This window comes from Talpa europaea (genome assembly GCF_964194135.1).
Source record: "Talpa europaea genome assembly, chromosome: 15".
In the NCBI taxonomy this organism is placed as follows: domain Eukaryota; kingdom Metazoa; phylum Chordata; class Mammalia; order Eulipotyphla; family Talpidae; genus Talpa; species Talpa europaea.
In genome coordinates this window covers 51,596,307-51,613,006 of record NC_140083.1, presented here as the reverse complement: position 1 = coordinate 51,613,006, position 16,700 = coordinate 51,596,307, and the positions used below count along the sequence as shown (strand labels likewise).

The window sequence follows — 16,700 nt, the reverse complement described above, 5'->3', positions numbered from 1 at the left end:
AGGGGTGAACAGGCAAAGCAGAGGATTTTTAGGGTCATAAAACTATTCTGTATGATACTATAATAGTATATATATATGTTCTACTTTTGTCAAAACTCATGAGTACACAACAGGAAGAGTGAACACTAATGTAAACTATGGACTCAGGACAATAATGAGCTGTCAGTGGAGGTTAGTCAATGCTCTGGTTGAGTATCTTGATAGCAGCACAGGTTGGTGGTGGCAAGGGGCATCTGAGAACTATTAGTAATTTCTACTGACTTTTGTTGTGAACCTAAAGTTGCTCTTTAAAAAATGTATCTATTGGGCCTCCCTGGTGGCGCAAGGGATTAAGACGCAACCTATGAAGTTATTCACAGTCACTGCAGCTCGAGTTCGATCCCTGGCCAAGGAGATACCCACATAGTGCAGCAGACCTCTCCTGTCTCGCCCGCTACTCCCCTCAGCAGTGTATTTCAGTCAGTCTGACTGTTCTGCTCCCCCACTGTCTCTGGTGAGCCCTCTCACCACACCCCCCATACCTCTGGCCTGTACCCCAGTTCGTGTATGCATAAATAAATAAATCTTTAAAAAAAAAATGTATCTATTTTGGGCTTCTCCTGGTGTCGCAGTGGGTTGAGGTTGAGCGCTGGGCTGCGAGGCTGCCCCGAGGGTCCCACAAAAAAAAAAATTTAAAAAAAAAGTATCTATTTTTAAAAACCACCTGGGAAGAACTATTTGTAAATTGCATATCTGAAAAGGAAGTTGCAACCATATATAAAGAATACTTACAATTCAATAATAAAAAGACAACCCAACTAAAGGATTTGAATAAATATTTTTCCATAAAAATGGCCAGTAGACACATGCAAAGATGCTCAAAATCATTACTAATTAGGGAAATGGACTAGGAGGGTTATAGTCCAAGAGACAGATAAAATCAAATGTTAGTGTGGATGTGGAGAAATTACAACACTCACATATTACTGGGGGAGCACAAAACGTTACAGCCACTTTGAAAGAGTTGGACCGTTCCTCAAAACGTTAAACATATCCCCAGCAATTCCACTTTAAGTTTCTACCCAAGAGAAATAAAAATGTAAGACCCCAGAAAAGTCTGTACATAAACATTCACAGCAGCACAGTCATAAAGAGGAAACCACCCAAACTGGAATTGAATTATGCTGGATAAACAAAATGTGTAAGACGCACACAATGGAATATTACTTATTTAAAAAGGAAGAAACTACAAAAACAAGTTATAATATTTGCCAACCTGGAAAACATTATGATAAGTGAAAAAAAAAAAAAAAAGGACACACCAGGCTATATGTTTATGATTCTAAATATTTAAGGTCCAGAATAGGAAAATCTTTAGAAGTGGTAAATTTGTGCTTGCCGGGGTTGAGCATAGATTTAGAAAGGAAGTACTAATGCATTTCTTTTTGGGGTGATAAACATGTTCCAAAATTGGAGCCCGGTTTGGTTTCACAATTTTGTGCATGCACTAAAACCCAGTACTTTGTATATTTTAAGCAGGAGAGTTTCATGCTAAGTGAATTATATCTCAGTAGAAGTGGTGGGGGGAAAGGGAGGGAGGGAAGGAGAGAGGGAGAGTTGGGTAGGAAAGAAGGATAAGGTAGGGAAGGGGTGGGGGGGATGGAAAAGAAAACAAGCAAGGAAGGAATGCACAATTGATCTCTGCCATGCAGCTCAACATCCTGTGTTATACTAAGATATAGGTAGCAAAGAAAGTTTCCCCTGGAGGCTCTGAAATGTAATGAGGACACAGGAAAGACAATTCAATCTGACTGTAAATAGCTGAGGGAAGAAGACCTTAAGAAGCTCTGCACATTTCTCTGATACAGAGCCCAGTAGATTCCACATGCAACCAGGAATTTCTTCTCAATGGTAAAAATGGTGCTGATAGCTGATACTGAAGATGATGATTATGAAGAAAGCAGAGAAAAGAAAAATGAGGAGGTTTGAGGAGAGGGGGTGATAATTCTAGAGGAAGCTTGCTTTTAATTATATCCTCATAACATGAAAACACAGGGAGAAATAAACCAGAACTGCAGTCACAAGAAAAATTATAAAAGAGCCCTTTTCTGGATTTTGCAATGCTATTGCTGCCAAAAGAACTCTCCACCAACATAATGTGTTATTAATACATGTGAGACATGCTTGCCTCAAAATTACATAAGAACACAGAAATAATAGGCAAAAACAGGCAGCTTTGGAAATAACCCAAAGGATTTTTACAAATTTGTAGGTAAAGGGATTTGATTAAAAGTAAGTGCAGTATTAGAAAGGCATGATTAAAATATGATTTTATTAAGGAAAATAAAATGCAGTCAATTATATTGAACCATGTCTGAAGAAAGGGTTCATTAACAGATGCATGTAACCTACATAAATGGAGAGTTGATGAGTAAGAATTTGAGTTTCTCTCATCACTTCCTAGTGTGGAAGCGACACATGAATATTCCAATCTTCCTGAAGGAAATACCATATCCCAGAAAGGCAAACATGTCATCAAATTTCCAGAATCTCCTATATACCAAGACTCTAATTAGAATTACCTTTGATAGAGATTTTCCTTCAAGGAAAATACACTAACTGAACCAATAATGTAGAGCTATTTAGCAGCTGAGAGTTGAAAGTTGGCACTGTGGTTTATACATCAGTCATTTGTGAGTTCATTTAGCAGCAGTCAATCTTCCCCTTCCCCTATGCACTAAGTGCTAATAAAATGGATTTTTTAAACTTGTAAAAAGAGAGCAGATCCAAGCTCCTAAAATTGTCCCTCTACCTCTCTCTCCTTGGTCCCTTCTCCTTGTGGGGACCCATTAAGAGCACTCAGGGAGTTCTCTAATCTGACACTTTTATACTGCATCAATAAAAATCCTTTCCAAACATAGAAAACCCTCACTAATTAGGGCTAATTAAAAGAGGTCACTCTGACTTACTCGGACTATTTAAGACTTGTGGTTTAATTTTAATTACATAGGACAAGAGGAATGTACTATTGTATTCCTAAACAATTTGCTTGGGTCACTGGGAAAAAAGCTTGCATGAATAGATAAGTCCCATTTACAAATAAAATTAACGCTTTGTTTATGAGGGAAAAAGAGTTTCTAACAGTTTTAAAAGTTTTTAAAGCTGTGCTGTAATCTTAAGCATCCTGCTTTTAATCTCCTGTGTTGTTAATTTGCCTAACAAACTCTCGTTCATAAACACTCTGGCAGGAAATATCAAACACTCCCTGGGAATTATGAAACCTGAAGTGTTAGAAGTATACAATTTTTTAGATATATGGGTCTAATCTATCTAAGAAATATTCAAGAAAGTCAGTATTTCACTGCTGGAACCTGAAAGCAGCTCTATTCAAAACTGTGTGCTTGCAGCTTTTGTTTAAAAACCCACATCTCTTTTAAGTCAGGGGAAAAAAACACAAAACCTTTGTTGCTTACACAGAATTAAGAAGCACCAACCCCTACCCCCCATTCCATCATGAAAATACATTAAGTTACACGCAGGTGTGACATTTAACATCAGCTAGCTCTCCCAAACACTGTCCATGTGGAACCCAGTGTGCTGGACGCTTACAAAAGTTCTGTCTTCACTGGGGAGGAAGTCTCAGCGCTTCTCTGCTTCCAAGTCAAAAATCCCTCCAGAGAGGCCAGTTAGGAAGCTGAGGGCTCTCCTGGCTGTCCTGGGGCCTGCAGTGATGGCCCAGCAGTCAACCAGCCCCTTTCTCTGTGGGCTCTTCCTGAGTCATGGAACTTTAGCAGAGACACCCCTTGCAATTCTGTTGTTAGCAGCCAGAGACAACAGGGAAGAAATGATATATGATACCCACCATGCGCTGAAGCAGAGGATGCACAGGAAAGCTCACTCTGATCTCATGAACAGGCAGCCCTGCCACTGAGAGCTGTACTCTCAGCCAAGACTCTGGAAGCATGGATTACTCTCAAACCAATTCCAATGGGACTCCTTCTTTCTTTTCATTACCACCTCACCATGAACTTTCATGGTTCCTTGAGCAATTCTTCTCATATATATGCAGGTCATAGATGGGGGAGGGGACGGACGGGGGCTCTCAAACGGGAGACTTGCCCTCCAGAAACACTGAGTTGCTCCAAGTGGGGAAACTGGGGCCACTCCTGGCACCCAATGAGCAGAGCTCAACAGTGCCGCCGAACATCCTGCAGTGCACAGGGAAGCCACCACAGCAAAGAGCCACATGGCCCCATGTGTCACCAAGGCCCAAGGTAGCAACCACCCTAGACAAGACATAACCTCAAAAACTCACATCACATGCCACATAAATACGACAACATTCAGAGGGGTGATGTGGTTCCAGAGAGTCCCCTTTCCCCGAGCCCACTGAAAAGGTGCAGCCCTTCCAGAAGAAAGCAGTGACCTCAAGGTTCCGGCTGGGTTTGACCCATCTCCAATGTTTACAGGGTCCCTGTGGATGCTGTACACTTGTGAGAAGGGAAATAATAGGCTCCTCTGTAGAATAAATACAGCAATTTGGGTCTTAATGGGAGCTCTGATACACACCGCCTCATTTCAGCAGCACCACACATTAACCTTTGAAACTTCGAAAATGGAAGGCAACATTTTGATAAAGGTTTCTAAGTTACAGGAAAAATATTAACTGGGTATTAAATCGACAACAAAGAGAAAATTAGGAAAGCAAATAATTAGACGGTCACAGTAAAGCCAGTTCCCCGAACCCAGGTCTGAGGGGAGACAGCATTCTGTTTTCGGAAATTGATTTCATTTTTCACAGGCTGAAGATAAACTCTTAACTGCCCCTCAGTTCTTTTTTCGAGACAGAAACATAATTATTGCTAGGTGGTAAATGGTCTATAAAATCGGTTAGCTTTACAGTTCCATAGCCATGGCTTTATTTACTTTCATGTTAGGGATTTTGGAAAGAAAAAGTGAAATCAGTATCTCCACCCGGATGTGTCTGAGATGACAGAGGACAACCAGCCATAAATTTGCTCAGCCAAAACAGGCCCACCGGGTCGCCCGCAATTAAAGACTTGCCAGTGACATTCACTTCGCTTTACAGGTGAATAAAAAAATTACATTTCAGAATAAAAAGGGAAAAAGCTATCCAGTCTAACTCGAAGCTTGATTAGCACAAAGCGCGTCACCGCGATTTATTATTTATACTCTCAGAGCTGCTCTGCAAGCCTTCGTGCTCTCTTCTCCCACTCTGCCCTGCCCAGAATCAGCAGCAGCATCACCGGAAAAAAGAGATGAGCACAGACACTTAATTCAACCGCACAGTTTGAAGTTTTGGTACGGTGCCTTTTTAGAGAAACAACTGACATTTTCAGGCTGCTGACATCTTTTATTAAAGAGTTTCCAATTGTCTGATAGCATTTTAACTTCATAACATGCAGGGGAGGTGGGTGTGTAGGCCATACTTCCACATCCCATCACACAGGTGAGGAAAAACTCTCAGGAAAGCCATCTCACTTGTCCACGGCACCCAAGTTCACGGTGCTATAGAGGCAGAACTCTCATAGTGCACACCTTGCTGAAGCAGTCACACAGTACATCCCAGATCTAAACCCTGAGAGGGAGAACAGCAGCCCCTGAAGTCTACCAGCTGGTCTGATATGCTCAGCTGGATCTTGGTGGTGCTAGAATATGTCACAACTCGCAGCTGGACTTTGCCCCTTGTGGTCCCCACAGCACATGCGCATCAGGCAAGGCCCTCCTGAAGAGGATGGCAGAGACAAAGCACCACCACTCTAAAATCATGTCTGAAGCTAGAAAAACAGAAATGTCGTCCAAGTCACAAAAATGACTAAATATCCCTCTCCCCTCGCCAATACGAGCAACTGCTGCTTCATTAATATTACAGCTTTAGCCTGGCTCTCAGCTGCCCTCCTAATGGATAAATTTAGTAGGATACCTCCTCTTCCTAACAGCACTCCTATCCAAGCAAAGCTTGCCACCTCTCACAAGCCTAAATCTGTGACAGGTTCCAACTGACGTCCTCTTGGGAGCTCCCCCTGGGGTGCACACAGTAACCACCAAGGCCCTGTGTCCATGTGCAAGGCTGCTCCAGGGCCTGGGTTGACAGCACTGTCATGCTTATAGTCAGAGGTGAACAATGCAAGATTCAGAATCAGATTTTTACACATGGTTATAAGAGCATCCTCCTAAGTCACAGCTAAGTAAGACCTCAGTAATCCCAGGGCAGCTATTTGAAATCCAAGGGGAGAAAAGCCCATGCACGGGGATGACTGGCATCATTTCTATTGTAAACCTGACAGTCAGACATACAGTCATGACATACACCTCAGTAACATCTTTACAGACACATCACCCAAAGCAGTGATAGTGAAGGCAAAGATAAACAGCTGGGACTACATCAAATTAAAGAGCTTCTGCACAACAAAAGAGACAGTAACCAAAACAAAGAGAAACCCCACCGACTGGGAGAACATTTTTGCACACAACACTAACGATAAAGGACTGATCACAAAAATCTACAAAGAGCTGATGAGACTCAACAAAAACAAAGTAAACAACCCAGTCAAAAAATGGGCAGAAGAGCTAAAAAGAAACTTCTCCAAAGAGGAAATGTAAATGGCCAACAGGCATATGAAAAAATGTTCAACATCACTTGCAATCAGGGAAATGCAAATCAAAACTACAATGAGATACCATCTCACACCAGTGAGAATGGCACATATTAAAAAAAAACTAGCAACAACAAATGTTGGCGAGGTTGTGGAGAAAAAGGAACTCTCCTGCACTTCTGGTGGGAGTGCAAACTGGTCCAACCACTATGGAGAGCTGTGTGGAGATTCCTCAGTCTGCTAAAGATGGAACTTCCATATGATAAAGCAATTCCACTCCTAGGTATTTACCCAGAGGACACAGAATCATTAATTCAAAAGGGCACCTACACCCCTATATTTATAGCAGCACTATTTACAACAGCTAAGCTATGGAAACAACCCAAATGCCCCAAAATAGATGACTGGATCAAGAAGATGTGGTACATATACACAAGGGATATTACTCAGCAATCAAAAAAGATAAACTCATGCCATTTGCAGCTACATGGATGGAGCTAGAAGGGATCATGCTCAGTGAAATAAGCCAGAGAGAAAAAGGAAAATACCGGATGGTCTCACTCATGGCAGGAATTTAGAAAACCTAAACAAGGGACCAGGAAAAAGACTAAAGTATAAATCAAAATCAACAAGCAACTATAAACCAGAGACACACTATGGGGGTGGGGGGATAAGTGAGTAGGATCAAAACAAGAGTGGTGGGAATTGTATGGGGACTATAACCAAGATGAAAATACATACATTGTGCAAAAATGAAAAAAGATGCAAAAAATATATAAAATAAAAAAATTAAAAAAAAAAAGAACCTCCACACAAACTAAAATTGAACAGGCAGAGAGTGGTAGACAAGAAAAGTAGAGAGGACAGGATAACTGGTAGAACTTTAACAAATAAAGTAAATATGAATCTAAATATATGCAGAATCAGGGCCTCCCCTGGTGGCACAGTGGTTGAGCGCTGGTCTGCAAAGCTGCCTGCAGCCTCTGCAGTGCTGGGTCAATCCCCCACTGGCGAGGGTCCCACAGGGCGCGCAGACCTCTCCTGCCGCTGCTCTGCTCAGCAGTGTATTTCAGTCTGTCTGCCTGTTCTGTTCCCCCCTCTGGCTTTGGTGAATTCTCTCACCCTCCCGCACTTCAGACTGTACCCAGTACTTGTATAAATAAATAAATCAATCAAAAAAAAAAAAGAAAAACAAAAAAGAAAACTTAAATATATATATATATATGCATAATCAGTTACTCATCATGGTGTAAATACATGAATTCAAAGACAGACTGCAGAACAAAAAGTAATAAATACACAAACCACAACTTTCCATTGAATGCCCTATAGATGCCTCACCTCATGATATCTAGTATAGTTTGATAGTTTGAGATTGTATTTTAAATTAAAAATTGTTTATCATTAAAAGAATAAAATAAATAAAATGTCCTTGTCCAAGCAGTCAAAAATATTAATTATATTAAGTGTTTAAAGGATGTATTTTATGGATCACAGGCCTCCCTGGTGGTGTAGTGGGTTGAGCGCTGCACTGTGAAGCTGTCCGCAGCCTTTGCAGCAGGGGTTCAATTCCCAGCTGCCAGGGAGAAACCCATATAGCATGGCAGACCTTTCCTGCCTAGCCCGCTGCTCCCCTCAGCAGTGTCTGCAGTCCGTCTGCCTGTTCTGTTCCCCGCTCTGTCTGTAGTGAATTCTCTCACCTCCCATGCCGCTGACTGTATCCCAGTTCTTGTATAAATAAATCTTTAAAAAAAAAAAAAAGGATGTATTTTGTATACCTTGAAAATTTTTACATTTACTGAGACTTGTTTTATGGCCTAGATGATGATCTACCTAAATGTTACCTGCATAGCAGAAGAAAATAAGTATATTCTGCTGTTGTTTGGTGGAGAATTATAAAAATACCAAAAAAACTATATCTTTACCAATTTTTACCTTTCCAATCTATTTGTGAGAATGTAAAATTGACCTATCTGACTATAATTGTGAATGTCTTTATTTTTCTATAGTTCAACAGGATTTTTCCTTCATGTAATATGGAGCTCTGTTATCAGGTGACAAATATTTGGGGTTGCAATGTCATCTTAATGTATTGTATCATCTTTATGAAACAGATTTATCTAGTTGTGATTACATTTTTGCTCTGAAATCTAATTTGTCTAAATATATAGCCATTCCAGCTTTCTTTGGGTTAGTGCTAGCACTAGGCCTCTGTTTCTATCCATTTCCTTTTAATCTATTTACATCTTTATACTTAAATTGTGTCTCCTGTAATTATCATATAGGTCTGACTTACCTTTATATTCAATTAGACAAATGTTTTCTGATAATTATATACATAGAACATTTACATTTAATGTAACTACTGATATGGTAGGATTTAAGTCTAAAAAAAAAGAACTTAAATTTGTATGTTTTATTTGGTAGTCACATTAGATGGATGACATGAGTGGCACACTCTGAGTCCTATTACTATTTTCTGGAGAATGGTTGGCCCTTGAGATGGAGTGGGGTCTGGCTCAAATTGAACTGACTCGAATTCCCTGACTCCTATGGATTGTGACAGATTTTATAAGCTATGGTATAAGTATTCATGCAAGTGAAGAAGATATGAGAAGTACAGTCTTTTAGATTTCATTGATCAGCTGCGACAAATGAAAGAAATGATTAAAGAAGTTTTACCTCCTCCCCCCCCAAAAAAATATAGAGTGAATAATAATAAATACTTAATAAAAACTGGCTTTAAAATGAGAAAGCCTTTCTGAGTAGCATATGTTAGAATATCTGGAAAATCAATCATCTAGCTACTTGATGATTCAATTTCTCCTAACAAATAGAACAAATAGCAAAATATTTGGAAACAAGGAGGACTGGCCTGATGTCCTGTTTTTAATACCATACCATAATTCCATTTCTCGTTCTTAATGTATGCACTTATGAAGGCTCCAGCCCACCTGGAGCCAGGTGCCACTGACTTCACATCTATACCACAAATGGTCTCCAAGTTGCTAGAATTTCCCTAACCACGCTTTCTGGACATCTTATCATCTAAGCCATATCATCTTTTACGTATGACCTTTTATCTAGAGGATCTATGTGGAGAATTTCTAACAGTCAATAGTCTTCAAGTTTTCTATTACATTTTAAATTTGTTCATATAAATATAAACAATACATTTGGGATTTACTGAAGAGAAAAACAATTTTTACTCACCACGCTTTTCCCTTCATTTTGGGCATCTCGATAATCAGGATTAAGCTAAAAAACAAAACAAAACTAGTTTAGAATGGCTGTTAAAGATGGCCTTTGATTCAGTTTACTATCGGAACTTTAATTAAGTTTAAAATACACAGAAATGAAGAAAGAAATAATCAGTCAACATTACAGTTTAAAACATTATCTTCAGGGCCTCCCTGGTGGCACAAAAGGTTAAGTCTCAGCACTCTTAAACTATCAGCAGCCACTGCAGCACCAGTTCAATCCCCGGCCAGGGAGCTACCCATATGGCACAGCTGCTCACCCGCTGCTCCCCTCAGCAGTGTATTTAGTAAATCCACCTGTTCTGCTACCCACTCTGTCTCTGGTGAATCCTCCCATGCCCCTATACCTCTGGCCTGCACCTCAGCTCCTGTATGCACAAATAAATCTTTTTTAAAAACTAACTAAATAAAATACTACCTTCAAACCCCAGATGCAAGATACAAGAGCTAAGACCACAAGTGTATGGCATTGTTTGTTCAGGGACAGTCAACATCTTCCAGCAAGTGAGAGCTGCAAAGCTCACCTCCGAGGGGGCACTAAAGAACACAGTGCCCTGCCCACCACAAAATCCACTAAGGACTAGTAACCGAAGACACCAGCTTTTAAAAATAGACCAAAGGAAAGTTCTAACAATGATTCAAGACCATGTTCCACATGCTATACCCGCAAGAAAGCTGGGTGACTAGGAGAAAATATCAGATGCCTGCTGGGCAGCAGGCTGATGCATAAGGGCAACGGATGCAAACAAGGACAGCGCCTGCCTCTGGGTGTGGGTCTGGCAGTTTAGGGCTCAGTCCAATGAGGGCGTGGATTCTTGGTGTGCTGAGACTGGCCCAAAGAACCCCTAACCCTCAGCTCCCACCTGAAAACACAGTTGCAAATGTATGTCTTTGCTGTGCTGAAGTCTATAAGGTGCTTTACTCACAGCAGAAAGGCACCCCAAGGAGCGAGTCACTTTAATGTGAATCAGCAGATGCGTATGATGCACAGCCCCACACTACAAGTCCCCATTTAAAAGGACTGACTTGGACTCAGTGGAGACCTAAAAGTGGTACCTGCAACTGTTTGTTCTAAATGACGAACCAGTGAAACTCAGAATGCCAAATGCAACCTTACATCAATTAAACAATAAAATAACAAAATGTGAGGACCTCCCTGGTGGCGCAAGGGGTTAAGCACTGCACTATGAAGCAATCCGCAGCCTCTGCAGCAGGAGTTTGATCCCCGGCCAGCCAGGGAGCAACCCACATGGTGCAGCAGACCTCTCCTGACTCACCCACTGCTCCCCTCAGCAGTGTACTTCTGCCTGTTCTGTTCCCCACTCTTTCTCTGGTGAATCCTCTCACCCCCCACATCTCTGGCCTGTACGCTAGCTCTTGTATGCATAAATAAATGAAATCTTTAAAAAATAAATAAATAAAATAACAAAATATGAGTTCAGAAGTGTTTTCAGAATGACACTTGGCTGGCAGTTCTGAGAAATGCCACTCCCAACTTACCACTGAATGTCAGTGAAGGTATGAAAAGATCCAAACACAAAACAGAACAAAACGAAAAACCCTAGGTCACATTGAAAACTCAGACTGAAAAAAGGCAGGGAGCTTCCACAAATGGAAACTAATTAGCAAGCAGCAGGGTTGGGCAGAGGCAGGTAACTAGCTCTGACCTCAAGGGTCACTCCTACCCACCTTCAGTCCCGTGAACACCTGGAAGAAAATGCTGGCTACGGTTCCCATGATCTGCCCTCTAACTAGGAGACCCCAGGTTTTTACCAAGCAAAAGCCTACGCAAGTAGTGTTTCTCTCCTGCTCAGAAGCTGCTGTCACCTGAGTGGAAAAAAGCTTCCCAGTCCTCCCATCCACGGCTCCACTATTGAGCTCTGTCTGCTCAAGGCCAGGGAGAAAGGACAAAGTTCAGGAAGCAAATGGGCAGGAGGTGGCGGGAGCAGCTGGGGAAGAGCTGGGAGAAGAGAGAAGAACTGGGGTTGCACTGGAGTCCACTGTGGGAACGTACAGAAACAGTGGAGGGGGTGGGAAAGAAGCAACAAAGCCCAGGGACACAGCCCCTGTCTGCAGGAGCCCGCCCTGCAGCGGAACCCCAGAAAGGGCCTGAGAATCAAAACAGAGCCAGAGGACCTTCCAGCTCGCATGTCTGAGGATGGGAAAGAAGGAAGGAAAACATATGTGGGTCTGATCACAAGGGATGTAACAAGGGGCCAATCCTTCTCAGACTCTGAATATTCTCTATGGTGCTATGCAAAATAGCTTTTCAGAAAATGGTTTGGCACATGGAGAAAGTACAAGAAACATTAGTTCTATGGAAAGATGGCAGAGTAGGGGGAACAGCTGAAAAGATAGCATGAAAACAGTAATCTTAATAAGATCTGAAAGCAGAAAACATTATGCTGTAAAAAGAAGCTAAGGGGGATTTCAGTGAAAATGAAGACATAAATACAAAATGAAAACCCAGGTTGGCAGCAATCAAAAATACAGTTGATGCTATAGGAAGCAAGTGACGCAAAAGACAAAAATGGACAGCTGTCCTTCCATGCACAGGAAAGATGTAAAGAAATGAAGATTAGGAAAAAGAAAATAGTCATGGAGGACCAGAGGAGGGCAGACAATGAATGGGTAATCAGTATATTCAGAAGGAAGAAAAAAAAATCAGCGGAACACAAGCAATAATTAAAAATGATAGAAAACCAAGCTTTCCTTGACCAGGCTCCTATCTCAAAAAGACCCATATTTTCTTTTTTAAAAAATATTTTATTTTATATAATTCTTACATCATTTTTCGTTTTTGCACAATGCATGCATTTTTATTTTGGTTTTATTCCCCACACAATTGCACACACATCCCCCCTTATTTTGACCCTAGTCCTTCCTCTCCCTGCTCCCCCCACCCCCCATAGTGTGTCTCTGGTTTATAGTTGCTTGTTGATTTTGATTTTTACTTTATTATAATTAGTCTTTTTCTTGCTCCCTTATTTAGGTTTTCTAAATTCCTGCTATGAGTGAGACCATCCAGTGTTTTTTTTTTTCTTTCTGGCTTATTTCGCTGAGCATGATCCCTTCTAGCTCCATCCATGTTGCTGCAAACTGCATGTGTTTATCTTTTTTGATTGCTGATTAACATTCCATTGTGTATATGTACTACATCTTCTTGATCCAGTCATCCATTTTTGGAGCAATTCCACTTCTAGGTATTTACCCAAATGACACAGAAACATTAATTCCAAAGGGCACCTGCACCCCTATGTTTATAGTAGCACTATTTACAATAGCTAAGCTATGGAAACAACCCAAATGCCATATTTTCTTGACACTAATGGGAGTTTCAGTGCAGGGTCCAGAAGGGAAGTCCAGCTATTTTATTAAAGTGTCACTGTTTTATACTTGAATTTTTCAATTTGAGGGATTCAGATTTTTCCTTTAAATTAAAAAAAAATCTATGTTAAACTTATAGCTACATTATACAGAAGATATGTAACATGTTTAACCAAGGACATGCCTTCCAGTCAAAGTTTTCACTTAAGGAGCATTAGAAGAGTTGACTACACACAATGTAAATTCATGCTGGAAATGCACCTTGATGTATCCACACGAAATCATACACCGAATCAGGAATGCACAATCAACCAAAAATCACACATGCCCTCTGAAACACAGATCACATTCCACCCCAAAAGGCAATGCGACTTTCGAAAAGTCACTCTTCAACTCTCTCCCTTTTAGAATTGACCAGGCGACTCCCTGAGGGAATTTGAGACCCTGCTCTCTAAGGGAAAACCAGGGTCCATAGGAAAGGTCACCTCGCCGCCCCCTACCCCCATGGAAACCAGGGTCCTCCTTCGGCAAACCGAGATGAAGCTGAGCATACTGATTACATATAATTAAGTTCTGCATATTCATGTGTTGGCAACATAGCTAAAGATGGTGCCAATCAGTTAAATTTGTCTCATCTGTGTCTCTTGGTCTACAAAGTGGTTTTTTTTTAATAATTAATATAGGGCAGTAATGAGAAAGAGGAGAGGAAGCCACCCAAACAAATCTCTAGCTATATAAATTCACCAATTATTAATGAATGAGCAAATAAATGTATTTTCACATATGCTGTAATTATACTCTTTTCCTTCTCTTAGTATAATATAAAAATAATTAGGCTGAGGAGGAATAGAATAAATATATTAATTCTAAAGAAGGGGAAAAGAGCATGGTCTTGTAGAGATTGCTGAATCTTTTAGGACTCTTAAAGGAATATTTCCTTATGTTAAAAAATAAATTAGAAATTTGGCATTGGAGTGAGAGATCTAATGTGCTATTCAATAAATATTAATAGAGCACCTACCGTGGGCAAAGTTTTGCAGCATATGGTATTTCAGCAAAGAAAAGGGAATGTGGTCCCTGACCACAGACCTCACAATATAGCAGGGAAAATAAGATTTAATAGAGTTAGCGGTAACACAAAATAGAATGTGACAACAGATATAAGACCAGAATGAATAATTTATAATAATATAGGTCAGAGGAAGGAGGGGTCAGTGATGGGCAAATTTATTCAAGAATTATTCATGGAGAAGGTAGCATTCAAGATAAGCCTTGCAGGACAGATAGACCTGTAACTTGCAGGGAAGGAGGGAGGCAAGGAAGAGGACAGGCTTGCAGGAGAGCTAATCCATACAGATGAGAAAGTGAGACTCCTCCCAGAATGCAAGCCAGTGTCACTTATGAATACCTTGTGTGTGCTTTTCTAGGGTAACCAGTTACCCCTTACCATTGTCCTAGTAGAAGGGATTCCCCAGGGAAGAGGGAGGTGCAGTCTCCTGGCCTAGGAGACAGAGCTATTCGGGAGCACAGATCAATGATGCCCCCCTGCATGGCCCCTAGGACAGCCCATGATATCTGTCCCTGCTGCCTTTGTGAAGAGGAGTGGTGTAGCCAAGGCAGAATGGAAGACCAGCTCACACCAATGGGCCTTTATGCCACAGGCTAGTGGATGTATATATTCACTGGGAAAATGTTTGCAGAAATGGCACATTAAAAATCTTCAATTGGCCATGGTTAGTAGGAGATGGAGGCAGATGGCAAAAGCAAAGTAACCAAAAGTAGTGGTTTGAACAAGAAGTGGGAGAGCCCCAACAAAAATAATCATGCTGGAAAAAAAAATCAGAGCCAGAGTTCTCGGGCTGGGATGGGCACTAGAGTCAGCTCTGCTCACAGGCATCCACGAGGGAGACAGAGAGTGTGTTGTTAGCCTCTAAGGCAGAAACAGGATGAGTTTTCATTAAAAAAAAAATCATGCTAAAAGGAAAGAAGAAAGCAGATGTGAAAGATTTTACAGAGACAGAATCAGTAGACTCGCAATGTGTAAACAAAAATATATTTATCCTGTCTCTCAAGTTTTTAACTCTAAGAAAATTCACTATTTTGTGGGGAAACAACTCAATTTTAGATGTATTTATTGCATTTCAATGGCAGTAGGAGATCCAAGGTCAAATGCATAGCCCACTGCTGCTTGGCAGTGAGGGGCAGGAACAGAATAAAAGGCAAATGCTCACCACTAACCTTTTAAGGGAGTCCTCATCTCAATGGCCAAAGAGGGTCAGAAAGAAGTCAAATAGAGATGTGACAAGTCATCAGAAGAAAAAGTGACAGGGAGAGAGAAATATCATAAATGAGAGTGCACCACATCATAAATGAGAGTGCACAAATATCATAAATGAGAGTGCACAATTGAGATTGCACCACAATCAATGCAACTTTCCACGGAGCAAGGTAGCAAGACCAAAACCTTGTAAGTCCACAAGACAGGTTCATTTTCTTAAAAGAAATACGTTACTCTTCATAACAAAGTGTATTGATCGATTTTATTATGCACAATCTTAAAAAGTTAGAAAATCATCATGCATGCCTTTCTAAAGGATTTTTCATATTATACTCAGGAAAATGAAGGGGCGGGGAAGGGGAAGTGGGAATGAAGCACAGGAGGAAAAGGAAAGATAATGTTAGGAAGGTGGGCAAATTCATTCAAGGATTATTCAAATTATTCATATGGAGAAGGGAGCATTTGAGATAAGCCTTGAAGGACAGACAGATATAACTAGCAGAGAAGGAGGAGGAAATGAAGAAAATAGGTTTTCTATGTGCCTGGCACAATTTTTATTTTGATATATAATATTTATATGTGATATAAGGGCTGGTATGTATGCATTGGATATCTGTGTGTATGTATATACACAAGTACACAAATATACACTCAAAACAGTCTCTTTTCATATGCTACAACTAATATATTTAACCTAGAACTAAACATAAGGATATTTTAAACTACAACCCTAATAATCATAAGCTTCTATAAAAACACACAGATTCTTAAGTACTAAGTTGTTTACATTAATTAATCAAATCCAAAGGCTATGGGATAGCTAGGAAATAAGTATTTACTGCCATCTGGTGGAAGGTTGGCCCATCTACAAACAAATAAGCTAGTTGTCTTTAAAAAGGCAATATAAAATCTTTAACAAATAAAATTAATTTGCACTACTCCATCAATCTTGTTTTGGAAAGGATCTTCAAATTTACTGCCTTAGCAATAAGAAAAAAAAACAGGAATCAGTACACCAGAAATTACGATGCTTTGCTTATAATTCTTCCCAGGGCTATGTAAGAATTCTTTACCAAGACTCCCATTAATCCTATTCAAAATAGGATCAAATTCCCTTCCCCTCTATAGATAAGAGTGTGAACTCTCCTGTACCAATAAGAGTACACAAGCAAAAAATCAATGGCAAAAGGCGGTGAGTGTACAAATAACTGTGTTGTGTATTAAAGGCAAAAACACAGA

The 16,700-nt window shown here is 40.5% G+C and overlaps 1 protein-coding gene across 4 annotated transcripts in view; it reads right to left on the bottom strand.

The window, feature by feature from the left end:
- Positions 1 to 16,700, bottom strand: part of ITPR2 (inositol 1,4,5-trisphosphate receptor type 2) — a gene marked incomplete at both ends in the record, with an annotated part of 472,402 nt that overhangs the window by 341,760 nt on the left and 113,942 nt on the right. For 3 of the 4 annotated variants that reach the window (XM_084254830.1, XM_084254833.1, XM_084254832.1), the window contains one exon: positions 9,810 to 9,854. In XM_084254830.1, coding sequence (XP_084110956.1) covers positions 9,810 to 9,854 — 45 coding nt within the window. The remainder of the gene's footprint in view (positions 1 to 9,809; positions 9,855 to 16,700) is intronic. The other variant, XM_084254831.1, reaches the window with a different exon arrangement.